This window comes from Betta splendens, chromosome 22, assembly GCF_900634795.4.
Source record: "Betta splendens chromosome 22, fBetSpl5.4, whole genome shotgun sequence".
Classification (NCBI taxonomy): domain Eukaryota; kingdom Metazoa; phylum Chordata; class Actinopteri; order Anabantiformes; family Osphronemidae; genus Betta; species Betta splendens.
The window spans coordinates 3,724,299-3,742,270 of NC_040900.2; the positions used below are offsets into that span (position 1 = coordinate 3,724,299).

The following is a 17,972-nucleotide window of genomic DNA, read 5'->3' on the forward strand; positions in this document are numbered from 1 at the left end:
AGGCAACAGCTCATATTTCTTTAATATAAAAGGTGTTGAGATAAGACTAATAAAAAAAAAAATCACAGGCTCCTGGTCTCAGCGTGAGGCAACCCGGGGCCCAGCGAGATTTCAGACCTCACACGACGCCGCATAGCTTTTCTAATAAAGCTCCGGCCTCGTTACAGAACCCGGTCGGCTTCAACAGAGCTCAATTAGATCCAGGAGATAGTTGACGTTGCAGAGGCCCTTTGGCCGTAAAACTAGAGCCGTCTATCTCTGGAGGAGTCCGGGTTCAAGCTTTGCATTTGCTCAGTGTGTGCATTAGTGAACACACACACACACACACACTGACAATTAGGAGCCCCCCTCCTTCATTCAACACTCACACAGAGTGGACTCACCAGGTTCTTGAAGAGCGCAGTGAGCTCCTTGGTGAAGACCGAAAACTTGAGGAAGGCTGATCCCAAGTCAGGGTCGTCTCTGTAGACGCAGTTCTCTCCAAACTTCTCCAGGGCCTGCGTGTACTGCTCCTCGTTCTCGACGTGGGCTGGAAAATAAATCAACACGTCACCGTGGAGCGCCAGCAGTGGTCCAGTCTCCTGGTCACAGTCGGTCAAAGTCAGTAAGGATGAAAGAAGAATCTGAAATACAGAAGTACTCCTTGTCATTGGACCTGTAGCGTCTGGCTACCAACCACACAGCAGCTCCAGCTGTTTGTAGCGCTGCCGCCTGCCATTGTTTGTGAAGTGGCCTCGAGCTCCTCCGCGCTGCTCAGCGAGCACATGCATATTAGCTGTAACACAATCTAAACACATCACAGGTGCAGCCCACAACACAGAGCAGCTCTGAGCCGCAAAAGAGCCGCACAAGCCGGTTCCTAGGCGACGTGGCAGAGGAAGGGAGGACGCGAGGACCCAAGGATGCGAGGACACAAGGAGGCAAGGACAGGAGACAGAGTTCTAGTCACAAACATGCTGGTGTTTTACTGTCCTCCAAACATTTACAAGCCATTGAACTGGAGTTCTGATGACTTATTAAACTATAAAACTAGTCTTCTGAAACACAACCGTGACATATTTAAACTGGTCCTCATTTTTCTTTAAAAGTGAAGCAGAACACAGCTTCAAGGCTTTGAGGCAAGCAGCAGCGTCTTTGTGTGCGGGACAAAGTCCTGCTGCTGTTTGACCTCAGGAAACCACGACCTTGTGTTTACTGCAAAGCACCGCACGCACACTCACGTCTGAAACCAACACGAATGGGCTGCTAGTAACACACACACACACACACACACACACACACACACACACACACACACACACACACACACACACACACACACACACACACACACACACACACACACACACACACACACACACACACACACGTTCCCTCAAACACAACTACATCAGGCCGACACTAGCACCATGCGCACCCCTCCTTCAGTCACTATTAGATATGTGACAAAACAGCAACTGTTTGTGTTGGGAGAAAGTAGAAGGTTATAGAGAAAGAAATATAAACATAAATGCACAGTAGCTGATCGGGCTTGTTTGTGTTTTTACTATTTTGTAAATGTTAATTTCCTCTGGCAGAGCAGTTTTCTCAGACTTAATGACCTCATTCGTCTTTTGGAAACAGTCAATTTAATGAGGCTTTTGTCCGAGTAGAGGTGACTCTTTTTTTTTTCTTTCTAATACAGTTGCTCGCTTATGTTCACCTCGTGTCTTTTCCCCTCATATTTAATTACTTCGGAGCCTCATTTCCTTGGTTACCTGGCAGCCAGTAAGAAATGTGTGTGCGTGTGTGTGTGTATCTCCACCACGTCTGAAGAGTTTTCCTGGTGCAACATGAACCATGTGCTGCATTATTCAGCGACTCTCTCGCGGCTTCTGCTTCGTGACCACCTGTAGGTGCAGCAGCTGGAAGGCAGCGTTCACTCACTCCCTCGCTCGCTTGTTCCCTCGCTCGCCCTCGGCCTCGACAGAACGGCTCAAGCGGCTCTACGTTCATTCATCCAAATCTGACAGGCCCCTGCGGCTACACAACGTCACACAGGGCCTCATCTCTGTACAGCACAGACTTTATCTACTCATGCACCTCTTCTCCATCTCATTGTTAGTTTTCAAGGCCAAACATTTCCCAGTTTAGGATTTGACAGTGATACAATGATGCCATTCTCTGAGCGAGCAGCATGTCATGCATCTCGTTATTCAGACTTTATTCTACCATCCTCTATGGAGAACACTGGCTTTACTCCACAACATCCACTGCCTCCTAATGTGTAAACATCTACAGCTGCATATAAAGTGCTGTGGTCCAGTGTGGCTGTTTTTCTGTGTTCCACTTGTTTTTAAAAACAGTCATTCATGTAATATTTTTTGCTGCATTTCACACTGACCGATCGTCATATAATGCACATTAATAATACTTGCACATCTGCCTTGTTTAGTGTGGTTGAACTCCGCTCAGTAAGGTTTAAACCCAGCACAGGCCGAGACAATTTTACTTATTGTGGTTACAGTGAGGTCTTGGAAAGAACCTGCAGAGCAGCCGACCTGAAGCAGCGGGTTTTTCCAAACACCTACTTGACAGAAGCACTCAAAGTACGAGTGGAGTTTTACTACCACGACTATGAGCAAGTGCTAATTACGGGATCTTCTTCCTGTGTTTTCTTCACTAATCCATTCAACTAATGTGCTGATGAGACCATTATCCCATGCGGTGATCAAAGGCTCGTCGTGTCAGAGCAGAGCAAAAGTGTTGAAACAGTAATAAGTAAACATGCAAAAGCCTCTGGCAACAAAACGCATCATTATGGTCAGATTTTAATCCAAACATGTCTTCAATTGTGTTGTTACAGGGGAACGTGGGCTGACGCAGACACTGAGCACAGATTCATGGTTGTATTCAAAACAAAACCTTGGCAGCTTTTCCCAAATGACTGATGATAACAAAAGGTGGCCCGAGTTGAAGCCAGTTTCTCTTGGCAAAACCATAAATAACGCCGTTCCCAGTGGTATTTCCACAAACAAAGCAGTGTTTGGAGTGTAGACACGGACAGAAATCTGTCCCGATTAAACTCAGCAGATTATCTGGTTTATCTGGAAAACAAACTTCAACTGCCTGCAACTGCATGCAACACCTGCAGGTGTGTGTGTCCACTGCCCCAACCACACACACACACACGCAAATGAAGGGGACTCGCGGACAATGCGGCCATTCAACCTGCGCTGCGTGAAAAAACAAAAGGTTGATTTTGATTTTGCGCCTCCGCTCACGACGTCCTGGAGAACTGGTCACACAGAGGCAGCAGGAGCATTTTAAGTGCAAGCGCACAGACACCCAGCCCGAGCCCCTCCCCAGCTGTTCCTCCGGGGCTCTGGCTCTGACAGCTGTCCCTCTGCTCTCCACAGAGCGCGAGCGCACGCACACACACACACACACACACACATACACACACACACACACACGCACACACACACGCGCACAAACACACGCGCACAAAAAAGACACGCTCAGCACATTGTTGTGAGGTCTCTCTCCGGCTCCTTTTCTTTCACTCTCAGCAGGGTTCTGTCAGACCGGCCAAACAAAAGACACTGGAAACACCCAACTGTGGCACAGGCATCCACAATGAGCCTGATAAAAATAACAGCGCCTCCATGGCTCAGCAGCCAGGTCAGTGAAACTAGGGTATTAGGCTGGCATTTAAAAAGAAGCATGAAATGTGGACTGAGCAATTACAAATAATTTAATTAAGTAATTACTATGTGCACAAATACAACAGATCAGAGGGAGACTCACCCAGGCCAGACGCGTAGATTGCCTTCACAGACTTCTTCATCTTGTACAGAACACTGCGATCCACATCCAGAGCCTGGGTTGAAAAAAAAAAGGTAGAAAGTGGTAGAAAAAGTCCAATTAGATGCACGGTCGTGCAAATACAGTACACAGCATCATAAGCCGCAGTGATCATGAGCAGTGATGGAGTTCGAGGTAGCGCTGCAGAAACAAGAGCAGCATCATTAAATCAAATGGTAACAGGTAATATTTGGGTTTGCACGTTGTTATGGCCCATAATGATCAGCTTTACGAACACCAGATGAAAGACAAATGTTATTGCCTTGACTGAATTTTATTACATGGCTTTGAATCCTGAAAATGCAGCTGTATTGTGTTTGTGTGTGTGTGTGTGTGTGTGTGTGTGTGTGTGTGTGTGTGTGTGTATCCCTGTGCCATCACCACTCTGGCTGCAAGTACTGCATTATTCATGGGAAGCTAAGAATAGACCAGAGCTCCCCTGTCAGTTATTGTGTGTGTGTGTGTGTGTGTGTGTGTGTGTGTCATCGTTAGAGCAGCTTGTAGGACAGCAGCACTGAGGCTCTGAGGTTCCTAATATGAAGGACAATATTCTGAAGGTGTACAAGTTGTTTTGTGAACACTGAGCTCTCACTCACACACTAAACCACAGCAAACACAGACAAGGTCTCACAGTAGCAGAGAGGCTCCATCGGGATTATAGGAAATGACTTTCTTTTATTAAGTACATTCATCCTACAGAGTCACAGTCCGCACCACTTCTCCCTCTGTGGTTCCATCTGACCGACTTATATCAGATCCATTGGTCCTCAAAGCAAACGGACACAATGGCTCCTATTCAGAGGCAACATAGACACAACCAGGCAGACACACACACACTCTCCCTGCACCAGTACATGTGATTACTAAATTGATTAAATTAATACATTATTGCGTTACTAGCATCCATGCTGTGAGTTTACTGCAGAGTGGAAGGACGGAACAGTGACAATGTGCTCTCTCTCCTTCCAGTGATGGCTCACAGGGCGAGTGTGAAGGGGAAGACCCAGCCAGCTCCAATGAAAGACATGCTCACACCAAAGAATGCCCTGTCTGATTTAAAGGCACACTGGTCCCTTTAGATTTATGACTGTGATCCAAAAAACAGACAAAAAAAAAACAAAAAAAAAAAAAACAAACAACAACTGACGAGTAAATTTGGTCCAGGACAAAAACAACACACAATGGCACCGATTTCTGAAGACATGCGTTCACACACAACACAATCTTCCAGACTTGGTGAAAGCAACACACGCTATAAATAAAATCTGGTGTCTTTTACCGCCAGGGGAACTGAGCAAATTAAAAGAAGCCGACCAGAAGCTGCTCGTTCCTCCGAGTAAAGACAGGACTTACTGCACAGAGCTGTGGTTTTCGTTCCCTCAGCTCCCGTTAAATGACTCATCTGTTGCATATGTCATTATCCCATTAGCTCTGTCTGGCTCCGACAGACTCTCCAAGCGTAGATCAGACTTCACAGACATGCATGTGTGCGTGCAGGTATTCCCAGAGAGTGCAGCTGCTCCGCGAGGCGTCGGATCAATCCGAGCGTTTCCATTCGATGGGAAAAGCTCCAAAACGAGCCCAAAGGATTCAGAGCTGAAGGCAGCGTCACTCCTGTATTGATTTGTTTAACGCTGCGAATGTGTTTGTCTGAGGAGGATGTGAGGTCAGACAAGGGTGAGCTCGAGAGTGTGCGACGGAGTCAAACTGCTGCTGTATCCTCATTTCAATGTGCGTTCGGAGCCTTTTTGTAGTTTGACTCATGCCCAACGCTGCAAACACAACATGGTTGCAGAATAAACAGGGCTCCGACAGCCTGGCGGATCCAAGCCGCCCTGCGACCCCACATCATGTCTGTAATTAGCCGGTGAATCAATGGGCCCAGGCAGCGCTTTACACGCACACCGGCGTCGACGCCACAGCCTCCATCGACCCGAGAGCCGTCGCCCTCCTGCACACGGACAGCATCGCGCTCCAGCGGGCGCTTTCAATCAGCAGAGAGCGGTGGGACAGCGAGGGAGGGAGGGAGGACGAGACAGGCGGGTAATAAACCAGCTGAACGCCACAAGCACGCCGCCCTAAATCACCCCCTCGCACACACACAGGACTCTTCAATCATTTTCACACATTTGCTCTGTGATGTGCTCTCCGGGGTCGAGTGAAGCCGCCTTTTGTCTCGGCTCTAAAATTGGACTCTTTTAACCCAATAAAAAAAAGAGAGAAAGCAAGAGAGAGAGCGAGAAAGAGAGCGAGAGAGAGAGCGAGAGAGAGAGAGGGGAATTCCACTGCTGAGTGGAGCTGGATAAGAGCTGGATGGCCCAGCATCTTAGCCTGCAGCTGCCTCACGTGCACACTTCATGTGGCATTACTGCACAGTCAGCTGTTTACCCTCCTGCAGGCTAACCTGAGTGGCTCCCTCCACCTCCCGATGACCACCGTGGAGTGAAGGGGAGCAGAAGCCCGAACCGACCTAATCCTCCCCTGAAAGCGTGACACCGCCGCCATCGTTGTGATTACAACCGGGCACCATCTGCTGCAGCCACTCTACAGAGACAGAGACACCACACCAGTGCGGGGTCGCGGGGGTCGTTGCTAGAGTGATTCATTCGCTTACGGCCGAGCATTTCCTGAACAGCAAAGTAACGTGTGTCGAGTTACTGATGTCTGCGAGCACTTTACAGTCAGATAATATCTAATGTGTGCTCAGAGGCAGCTAGAGAGGGAAAGAAGATACTGGAAACCTAATTACCGTTGAGGATGCCCAGATAACAGTATTCCTTCAACTTCAGACAAGACAAGAACCCTCCAACACCAAGAAAATGCAAATCAAACAGTGGACACAGGAGAAGAGCTGGAGTGATGTCTGTAAAGAGGGGCCTTTGGGTTGGAGACACTTCCTTCGAAATATTTCCCTCCACACAAAGACAGTGGAACAGGAAGCGGGGGCAAAAGGCCTCTGCAGCTACTCTGCACCCAAAGTGGGTCCAGCTCACGTCTCTCTCGTCTGCAGAACAAAGGCATTCCTCAGTGATTGCATGCTGGACTGACTGACAGACACACTAGACATGGGCCCGGTCCCGGTGTTCACGCCGGCGGAGTATCTGCTGATGACAGCACGTCTGCTTGGCAGACGCTGACCCGTAATATGACTTACACACAGATGTGCGGTTTCATCTAAAGGCGGCGAGTGTCTGTGTCTGTGAAGGGAGCATCCTCTGCATGACTGCTGCCACGTAATGTGGAAATCACTGAGGCTGGGAGGTGATTATCCAGTGTTTTGGTGCATGTGTGGAGGCAGTGTGTGATGGTGGTGGAGCGACCAGATGTCACACGATAAAACCAAACTCGACTCCGCGCAGAAACCCTCCAAAGCCTCTACGAGCGTGTTAAAAGAGCCGGCGCCTGTGTGATTCACGGCCAGCTGTGAGGACACGCGTCTTCAATGCGCTTGACATCGCGTTCAACGTGTTCATCTCTCTCGTTTCGTTCTAACAGCGCAACCAGCAGCTGTGAATCTTCATGCGCCGGCTTCTTCTTTTTCCACAGCTGCTCCGTTGGTTGGGACACAAAATGTTGGATGAATGAAAGATGGAGGCACGTCGTCTGTTCTGCAGGTGTGTGTCTCCTCGTCTTTTCTGACGAGGTGGAAATATGTCATTCCCACCTCCGGTCCACTTGGAGCAAAGTCAATATTGTAGCCTGAAAAGGGTTCAGTGGAGTGGAACAGGTCACGGTAGCAGGGTTCTTAGCCCGGCCCCGAGGCGCCATGAAAAGTCCCTCCTGAAGTTCACCGGGAGCGGCAGACAGGGAAGGGAGGGGGGAGGGAAGGGGGGAGGGTCCCGTGTTACGAGACATCTGACACAAGCACTTTGGAGACAGACACACAACAAAGCTGCAGTCAGATGAGGAGGTTCATGATACGATCTGAGGCCGATGAGTTCCACGTTTGCTAAATGCGCAGTAATGGTTCGACCGGGAGCCTTTGAACGTCTCATCTACGCCGCTTTAGCTGCTTTACGGCGCCTCCGTCCGCTCCACAAAGACCACTGTTGGTCAAGAGTCTTAACCAGCAGCTGCCAGAAATCACACGGGGACGACAACACCAGTAGCTTCCCCTCAAGTGTTACAGAAACAAACTTAACTCTCATGTTAACGGCTCAAGTGCTTTTTTACAAGGAGAGTCTGAACAAAAAAGCTCCGTTCCGCTTGATTGGGTTTTATAATCTCAAGTTCAAACTGATTTAATTTGTCATCTTTTATCTTCTATATATATTTATCAGACCGTACTCAACAAAAATTATGGGAGACGCCTCAAGGCGCCAAGTTTTACTAACCCGTTAAAATGGTCTCTCACCAAGAGGAGTTAATGAAGTGTATAAACCAGTGGGAGGCAGATAAAACCAAGCTGATGAATAAAAAACAAACAAGCTGCTCCTTTCAGAGACATCAGTCAACGTCAGCGCCAGAGGCGTCGGACGGCTCCGCGCGAGGCGTTCAGGCACCCATAGGAAAGTGCACTCACCGTGTCCAGGCTCAACTAAACTCGCCGCCTGTTCAATCATTGAATTCCCTGAGTGAAAGTAACAGCAGGTCAGAACAACTGTGAGGATTCACCCGTCCCCACACAGAGCAAGTGTCCGGGGCTGCAAATCAATGCCGCAGTCCATTAATGAGGAGGCAGGGCCAATCGGGGAACAGGAGCCTTCAATGGGAGCCATGTCAGACAATATGGGCCAGGACACTTTGATGGATGACGCGCGCCTGGGGCTCCCGTTTACAGCGACCAACCCACAAACCTGTCGCAGCCCCCGATGCCCGCGTTTCACCCCATGATGCCTCCTATAGTAAACAGGATCATGCTGCAGCCCAACAGTTAAAGGCCGAGGGGAATAAGCCAGATCATGACTTTGAATGCACTGAGACAGGCCTGTGACCTTTGACCCCGGTAGATCCACATGGGGAGCTGCCGCCTGGCCTGAGCATGTCTCTGGGCAATAACACAGCCCTGAACCACCCGGCCTCGAAGGCTGAGGACACGTCTCACTTCAGACGAAGACTTTGTGAAGCTGTGGCCGTATTCAATAGACTTTTAACATCAAATCCATAAATTCTGTCTATAAATATGAAGAATGAAGGAAGCTGGCTGTGCTTCAGTGCGTTTGGCATTGTCTGGTGCATTAACTACAATGTCAAGGCACATTGGGGACAGGAGATAGAGTGAGGACGAAGGAAAGAGACGGGCTGGAGATCCTGCCAGAAATCCCATTTCAATTATAGGAGGCATTAAGCCTCTTAGGTGGTAAACTGAGGACTGGCCGGGGGTTTGGGCTGCTCACTTGGGTCACGCTGCACATTCAGGCCATGTGTGCGTCACCCGCGTGCCCCTAAAGCTATTAGATGTGGCTCGTCCCTGCATCGATAATCCCACTGTCTGAAGCCTTGTTAAAACTTTCCTCCCGGCCACCTGTTCAGCGGCGCAGCTGCTGTTCCCGGGCCAGACCTCACTGGGTCACGCCTGGAACCGGGGGAGGAACGGGGGCAGCGAGCGGCCGGGCCATTCCCCCGGCCCAGAGACGCCTCCGGTATCGACACGAGCCGACGGGTCGTTAAAAAGCACGTATCCAGAAACAACGGTGGTCTGAGATTAAGCTTAGAGGTGCAATAAAGAGATGAGGGGACTAAAGGCCTCACAGCAGGGCCCCATCAACCGCTTAACGCTCAGGACTGTTTAACTAACTCCATTAAGTCACTCACACTGGAAGCAGCCGTCAGAGGTCCAGGCTGCGGAGCCAGTCAATGCCACAGGTCCTCCCAAAAGGGACGAGACGCCTCCCAGTGCATGGCTGACGGACCCGACGGACTGGTCGGATGAAGAACAGCCAGATGGACGACTAATGACGCTGGTCTCTAGGCCCCGATCCCCCTCAACAGCACCGGTGGCCCTCTGTTAGCGGACTGGGTTATAAATACTCATTATTCACCAGGATGAGATGAATAGAGTGTGACAGAGGGAGAGGCCTAATGGGCGGGCGGGTTTTTGGCAGAGGGGAAAACGAACCTCAAACAGGATCATTTGAATTATCTAAGAAAAGGACAATGTGCTGCTCGTCAACGTCGGAACTCTGATTCCAAGTGTATTTAACCTATCTAACAGTGGAAGCACCAATAAGGAGCTGTACAGCTGTAAACAATCTGCAGTCTGCTCCACGCGTCCCTGTTCTCCTTGGACCCCCCCCCCCTTCAGTCGACACTTTTATTGGTCCGTTAATGTAATACGCAGTGATCACAAGAACAGAATTCATGGAGCTTTAAAGGAATCGCCCCGACAGCTGTACGTTACCCAAGGATGCCCGCTCCGAGGTGAACTAGCAGTGGATGCTCAAGGAGACAACGCTATTGATTGCATCACGTCAGGAGCATCTCTGTGCCTGGTGGGGTTCAGTAACTGGGCCATTAGAGAAGCCACGGGTTCAAAAATAGAGCTGCGTCGACTGCGATGCGCCAGTTTTTGGCCTCAAACCGGGGAGAGACGCCGCGAAGGGTGTTTTAACCCAGATCAATACAGAGGTCCGCTCGGTCCTGGGGGAGGATGGAGACGGGCTGGTGTTATTTCAGACAAGGAAGGTGAAGAACACAATTGGCTTTGTGTTGGAAGTGGTGTGACCCTTTAAAACAGGGAAGTGGAACCAAAATAAAAAGGGATGTCGCATTTACGCCCTCATTTAGGATTGTGATGTAGAACATCTACCTCAGCTGCTTTTCCTTCAGCAGATGTTACACAGCTAAAATAGAGCCTCGAGTTGTGATTTTTGAGAACTGTGGACTCCGCTCCTGCTGGAACAAGGTGAGGGGAAGGGCGGAGAAAGAAACGCTGTGTTTTACAGTTTTACAGGAGCACAAGGGGGGATGAGGGTGAGAACACAAAGCCCAACACCCTCTTACTGGATAAACAGGTTTTTATTGCTTTGGCTTTACCAACACACACACACACACACACACACACACACACACACACACACACACACACACACACACACACACACACACACACACACACACACACACACACACACACACACACACACACACACACACACACACACACACACACACACACACACACACACACACACACACACACAGTGCCAACAGTGTCAAACTACTCCCCTAATGATAAAGATTATGTCAGACGCAATTAAGGTTAGAGAGAAATTATTACACAACCTTGTGAAGCCTTTTCAGCGCTTGATCCTCTCCTTCTGTTAATGTGTTTAAATGCTTTCAATAAACAGCCGGACTCACAAGTCAGTTTTAAAGATCTACTAAGAAGGTGAGATTGTAATTAGATGAGCTGTTTTAAATAGCACTTCCTGTACAGATACACCAGAGCAGACTAAACACTGTACGTAATCGACCGCTGAGGCGGATCGGCCGATGCCCAAATATTAATTTAGCTCTGATTATCGACAGAAGCGTCGCACAATTACTCATGAGCCAAGAACTCAGGCACATTACAAAGCGAGACAAATATGTGGCAGGAAATTAAGAGACGTGCACAATTAACAACAGCACATACGCACTTTAATAAAATGCAAATCTGGGCCACTAACATTAAATATTCCTTTCCAATATTCCAAGGGAGAGAATAACAAGGAGAAGCCGGAACCCTGACGCAGAGTCCGTCCTCGGCTGTCAGCTGAAGGACAAGAGCTAAGAACTGGGAGCTCATAACGAATCAGAATCAGCATAAAGTCCGAAAGGCAAGTCTGATGTTTTCATTTTCCTTCACTCCTCATCAATATGTAACATGCACATCCACCCGGGCTCTGTGTACACATGGTAATAGTTTTGAGGCTTCCAGGCCGGCAGACAATGGGAGGAAGTGTTTCGTTGGTCAAACGGACCAACGCCAGCGAGGTCTTGTTGTCCCAACAATAAAAGGCCTCGTGTTCGCTCGTCTTGAGTTTTGAGAAGGTCAACGCGAGACAAAAACACGCTCCTCCGCGCTCGCCGCCATTCAGCAGGAATAAAGCTGCCGAAGTGGGTTCTCAGCGCCGACCCAACAATCCCAACCTCACCAGGCGCCAATTACGGCCGAGCGACTGTTTAAGAGGACTAAAATCCACGCACACACACACACACGCGCACACACATTGGCCTACTTCCCCAGATAATTGCACTGCACTTCAAGCGGCGCGGAACAACAAACAGATTAATTGCTGTTTTAAACCCAGCCAGCAGTGGCAGCAAGAGGCCGGGGAGAAGCGCTGCGTAGAAACGGGCCGGGCTCCCGGGGGACGCACCTGTCAGCCAGAGCAGGTGTGTGTGTGTGTGCCTGGCTGCAAACACAGGTTAGAGACAAAGCCCAAAGCCTGGAGGTGGATAATCAGGCAGCTTGACACCGAGCCCAAAGGTGGATCAGCTGAATAAAACTGACACCTGACGTCCACAACTGCATGTGTCGCACACCCTGACGTCTGTTTTTCAAGTACATCCCAACTCCCAGAGCAAACGCACACTAACACACACAACACACACACACACACACAACACACCGAGCTGCCCGTGTGGGAAATTCTATTTATACCGGCAGCCGGGGCGAGGCTCCGCCGTGGAGCACACAAAGTAGGGAAACTACAACAAGGGAGGGCGGGAGGAAGGCCGTGGGGGAGGAAGGCCGTGGGGGAGGAAGGCCGTGGGGGAGGAAGGCCGTGGGGGAGGCGGACGGAAGCGTCCATCCTCCTCACCACCTGCCTGCTCACGGAACAGGACCCAGCGCTGTCTCTGCCGTCTCACACAGCATCTCCTCCCATCACCGTGGTAACGGCCGCTTTGCCCGCTTTCATCCCGCCGGAGAAGGCGCCGCCGGGTCACCTCCTCCTGACCTCACGCCTCTTTACGTCTCCTTGTCCGTGGATGTAGGTGGTGACTTACACTGGACTCCGCTGTAGGCGTAATAAAGTACACTGAGAGCAAAGGTGTGGTGGATCTGTGCTAATTAAACAGGGGTGACCTACTACTGAGCAGCCACACACACTCTTTTACTTCAGTAGAATAAGCCCGGGGTCCTGAAGCCCCCCCCCCCCGCAGAGCCACTCACCTCCTCCAGTGCGGCCACCGTGTTCCTGCAGTGGGACATCCTTGTGGTGAAGTTAGACGCAGTAGGTGACTTGTAGTCTTCATTCGTCTCCGCCACGAACTCCGATACCGAGATCTGGTCCGGCATAATTAATCCCTTTGCTGATAAAACCGAGGAGCGCTTCTCTTCTCGTTAATAATCTCCCCGTCGGACTGCGCAGGTTTACAGGCAAGTTCACAGCTGCAGTAGAAGTGGTAGCAGTGGTGGTGGTGGGGTCGTCGAAGGGCGGTGAACCATCGCTGTTTGTGCCCGTGTCGTCCCCGGCTTCGCTCCTGCTTCAGTCCCGGTGCAGCAGTGGCGCACGCGGGGGCAGCGCTGCCGCTCGCGCCGCGCTCCGCCACAAGGTGATGCTTGGGTTAAATCCCTCCCTGGCTTTTGTCCCGCTGCCGCCTTTCCATTCAGTCTCCCAGAGCCGTCCACTGGTCACGGGGGGGAGAGCGGGAAGCCAAACCTCCTCGGTCCGCTCTCGATTCTCCCAAAACCTGCGACTGAGCAACTTCTTCCTCCTCCGGACCGGTGGGAACAACGAGCAGGCGGTTTCAACGGGAGCGCAAGAAATTGACAAAGGTAGAGGAGGAGATTCAATGGACGCGCAGCAGCCAATGGGCAGCAGCTGCTGGTAATTGATAGCCAATCAGGATTCTCGGAAGGCGTGAACTCGTATTGCATTCAAATGCTCCTCGTAAATCTATTTGTTCCGGTAAAATAGTAGTGCAGTAAGACCTAACTTCACTGGTCAAATGATGACATTAAATATAGATAAGACAAACGTAAAGCGTCAATACTTCTAACACTATATTACATCACAGACGCAGTATTTTGTTTTGGTTTGAGTCCAAGTTGTAGTCGTTATATTTCCTACAGCACATAAAGGCACCATCTCGATTACAGCACCAGTAGTAGTTTGTTTCTTAAGGTGGACATGACTGAAGGGGGGCAAGTGTGAGGAAATTAGGCTGTACTGCATTTGAAACAGGGATGTTTTTATATTAAAGTATTTGAAGCAGACTGTATTTTTTGAAAAGAATAGAGCAAATGTGATGAATCTCAGCAGGCTCAGCACCACTGCTCCTAATGAAGTCTGAGAGTGTGTTATCATGCTGTACAAGACAAAAAATATTAATTAGACCAGTAATTAGCCGAGTCTGTCAATCATGTGTTTGTGTCTGCTCAAGTGTCATGAAAGCAGCTCCTGTATTTGCCTAATATTTTTAGAAGTTCTTTGTGGCTTTTATGTGAGCATAAAAGGTGGAGAAAATAAAAGCATGAAACTCCGGCTGGAGAAAAAAAGGCAGAGAAAAAAGAAAAGATTAATTCGATGGTAGATGATATTTGCTGATGCATGCATACAAAAACCTTTGCTCCCATATTCTCCCTGTTCATCGTGGATAAAAATGTCCTGGTGCCTCCAAGTGTATTTAACCTTGGCAGGATAAGAGGCCGTCTAAAATGTACGGCAGTGGGCAAGGCGAAACCCTGTGCGCTGTAAATCACAAACGAGGCCGTGTTCACACATTCTTTCACCTCTGCAGCATCTCCTGGCAGGCTGCTAAACGAAGAACCCAGGGCCCGGCCCGGCCCCGACCGGCTCAGGCCTCAGCCACTTTATGAAATGAACACACGCTGAACATCTGCCATCCAGAGCCGCTCGGTCAGTGAGGTCAACAGAGCCAAACAGCTGTGGACGTGGGTTTATGTTTTCATCACTACCTGCCTTTCTAAACGCAGCTTTCATCCATTAAACCGAAGCCAAGCCAAATAAAAAAAACGTGCAGGCTGCGCCCATGTTGAAGCGCTGCGCTGGAAAACAGAGCTCAGAGTCACGCAGCAGGTACAGATTGGAAACGTGACGTCAAACATGCAGCTTAAGGAAACACCATTATAGTGAAATTGCGTCACAAGTAGGGTTTGAATTAAAAAAAAAATCATAATCCTCTACGGTTTTAAGATGAATTTGATAAAAAAACAGATTGAAGCAGAGGCAGCTTTATTTCAGTGTACAGTAACAGACATGTCATTCATCAGCAGAGCCCATCCTCAATATAGACCCTGTGCATGCAAGCGCTGGGGGCTGGAGCCACACGTCAGCTTTGTTTAAACATTGAGGGAAATATTTAATCCTGTAGGCAGGAAAAAAGCTTGTACTTTGTATTGAGGTTTCCCGCTGCATTAGGCGTGTTCCTGACTCCAAACAAGTTTCACTCATGTGGCAACAGAATAGTTAGCCACAGTTCACAGACAACATGTCGGAGCAATAAAGGCGGTGTCACTTCTTCCTGATTGTGCTGCCGTGACATCATGATTGCGTAACAGGTGGGATCACCTCTCAATCCAGCGTCTAAAGCCTCCAATGAGCGCAATGAATGACTCCTTTGTTTGAAGCAACTTACAACTCATTTGAATCATTCTGCAGCTAAAACTTTCCATCTGAGTAAAAAAAAACCTTTAGCCTCCATATACAACATTATGGATTAAGGACACATAAAGAAGGAGCTGTTGCAAAAATGAGGCAGCTGCACATAAGCATGGACTGAACAAGCTGTGCTCAGTGAACCTGGGCAGTAGCGGCGCACACTAGGACTCCTAATGAGAGAGGGAGGAGGAGGAGGAGGAGAGGGAGGAAGGACAGAGGAGGGGGAGGCCAAAGGAGCCGGGGGAGAACTGAAAGGGGGGGGCTCCCTCCCCACTGAGAGCGGCAGCTCAGGGAGGAGCTCACGCACATTCAGGACCGGTGGAACCACAGAGACGTGACCTTGCAGTTTTTCACAGATGCTTTAACCTCCTCACACACAAGATGTGATGCTCCGGAACCGAATGGCCTTCACACTCGTCTCATGTGAGTGGCCATCACTTAGCCAGAGGTTTGCAGCTGCCTCGCCATCATCATCAGGGGCAGGAGGCTTTCACAGTAATTATTGCTCCTTTTAGGATTTGGCCCAGGAGCCTGAGCTCATCTACGCCTCTGTGTGCTTCATTACACCCCGACAGCTGACGTGACAACCTTTCTTCTCCTCCACTGGGTCCTTGTTTGCCATAATTCACAACAGCACCGCAGGAAAAGTCCATTCTGACGCCTCTACGGCAGCAAAAGCACCGTGAACGATACGACCTCTGAGAGCGTGAGGAGGAGAACGCTCCGCCTCAGCCTCGGTGGTTCCTGCGCTATTAAAAGATTAGCGGCTGCGATTCTCCCGCCGTGAGCGCTGCTGGTCATGTCTGCACCCAGAGCCATGTAAAACACAGGATATTAGATCTCAAAGCGCAGGACAGAGACGCGAGCGCACCTGTGATAACGCCGCTTCGGGCGATTATGCAGCTGCTCACACTCTACAGACGGTCACAAGGTCAGGCTGCATGCTGACCATACAGTACAAACCCTCTCCATTATCACTGCATCATGCTTTTAACGCCCACTATTAAATATTTATGCCTCATAGAAATCCAACCTGAGCACAGTACAGTGAGTCCAGTGGTTCTTATATGAATCGCTCTAAGTGATGGGATGTGATGCTGCTGAGCTGTAACTCAGCCGCTAACTGGACCACAGGCCTGGATGGAGTCAACTCCGCAGCGCGGTGCATCACAGAGGAGCAGGCGTTCAGTCCATGTGCTGGAGCACAGGTCTCACATCCATCATGTCCACCCACCTCCAAGATGCTGTGCTACCATAAACAGTGTGCAGACTGTGAGGAGGACAGCATCTGTAAACCAACCTCCCACTGCACGGACATAACGGTGATGCCACGTATTATTCCTTTAAACTAATTAAGTCTGACGCGGAATCAGCATCTTCTCCATGTTATTACGACTGCAGACTGATTCTGAGACTGAGCTTGCACAGACCTCCTTAAATGCGGCTGCCGGCCTGCTCTCCCCCTCCCCTGCAGCTCCCATTGTAAGTCCACTTTACATGCTGCCTTGGTCTCTGCCAACTCAACTTTGGTGGGGTGGTCATAGAATAACCATGGTCTTACTCCAGATCAGATAGCGACAAGAAAACGCTTCTAAAGCCACTAAATGTTTCTACACAGCTGTTAACCAACTGGAGTAGCTGACAGGAAGCGATGCTTTAGACCCAGTCTTATTTCATCCGATGCGAAAACAAGGAGAAGGCTTTAACATATAAGGTCAGACTGTACTGTGAGGGAGGGGGAAGGAAGGATCGCCCCACCCGAGCCAACTGTGAGCTCAAAATGAAACAATGAGCTTATGTCTCCACCGAAATAGATTGTGGTTAGGGATTTGACGCTGCACTTTCCAAATGTATTGTTGGCGTGGGGAAAGTGTGGGTGTGGGTTTGTGCCCTCAGCAGGCCACGCGCAGCACCGGAGCTGCTCATTTTCTCCTCCTGTTGTTGGGGGACGTTATTAGAGATGAAGCAGAACCAGCAGTACTATCCAGGGGCCTTCCTCGCCTCGTCTGTCAGTTGTTTGTAAGTAATCCCATGATAGAATGTGTCAATGTGCAGAAGCAGATTGACTGCTAGAAACCTCGGAGGCGTCACAACAGAAGTCCACTGGGGTCCTAAGACTGAGCCTCAAACACAAAGACGCTTCCTGTCTGATGTGTCGAGAGAAAGTGTGTCTCAGGGTGAACACATGAATGCACAGCGGACCAAATATGAATAAAAGTCATTCCCGTGAGAACAGGAGAGTGTCCGTCTTACGTGTTTACTCGACTGGGCCTTGTTATGAATGGGAGGCAACCTGCTGTAACTCATCCTCCATTCACATGCTGCCACAGCCCTTTAAACAGATCAGTGAGGGCTTTGTCTCGCTCGGTGGAAAACCTCTCCTTTTAGTTAGAGTATCCGTCTGCGAGAGAGGCGCCAAGGAAGGGGATGGGGTTGCCATGACGATGCCAACTTAACGAACTGTGTCCCTCTTCATGATTGTGGGTTTAATTGGATATCAGTGAGGAAGAACAAAAGTGCATGTGAGTGGAGTGACAGGGATGCAATGAATCTCCTCCAGTCTTACTGCCGCCT

General features: G+C 49.6%; 1 protein-coding gene across 3 annotated transcripts in view; it reads right to left on the reverse strand.

The window, feature by feature from the left end:
• The window catches only part of asap2a (ArfGAP with SH3 domain, ankyrin repeat and PH domain 2a), a 27,904-nt gene extending 14,372 nt beyond the window's left edge, over positions 1-13,532 (reverse strand). For 2 of the 3 annotated variants that reach the window (XM_029137936.2, XM_041069321.1), the window contains exons 1-3: positions 12,947-13,532; positions 3,790-3,862; positions 384-529 (exon numbers count right to left, since the gene is read on the reverse strand). In XM_029137936.2, coding sequence (XP_028993769.1) covers positions 384-529; positions 3,790-3,862; positions 12,947-13,072 — 345 coding nt within the window. In that variant the 5' untranslated portion in view covers positions 13,073-13,532. Of the gene's footprint in view, positions 1-383; positions 530-3,789; positions 3,863-5,199; positions 7,559-12,946 lie in introns of those variants that run through there. The other variant, XM_055506066.1, reaches the window with a different exon arrangement.
• Between the last annotated feature and the right edge of the window lie 4,440 nt (positions 13,533-17,972).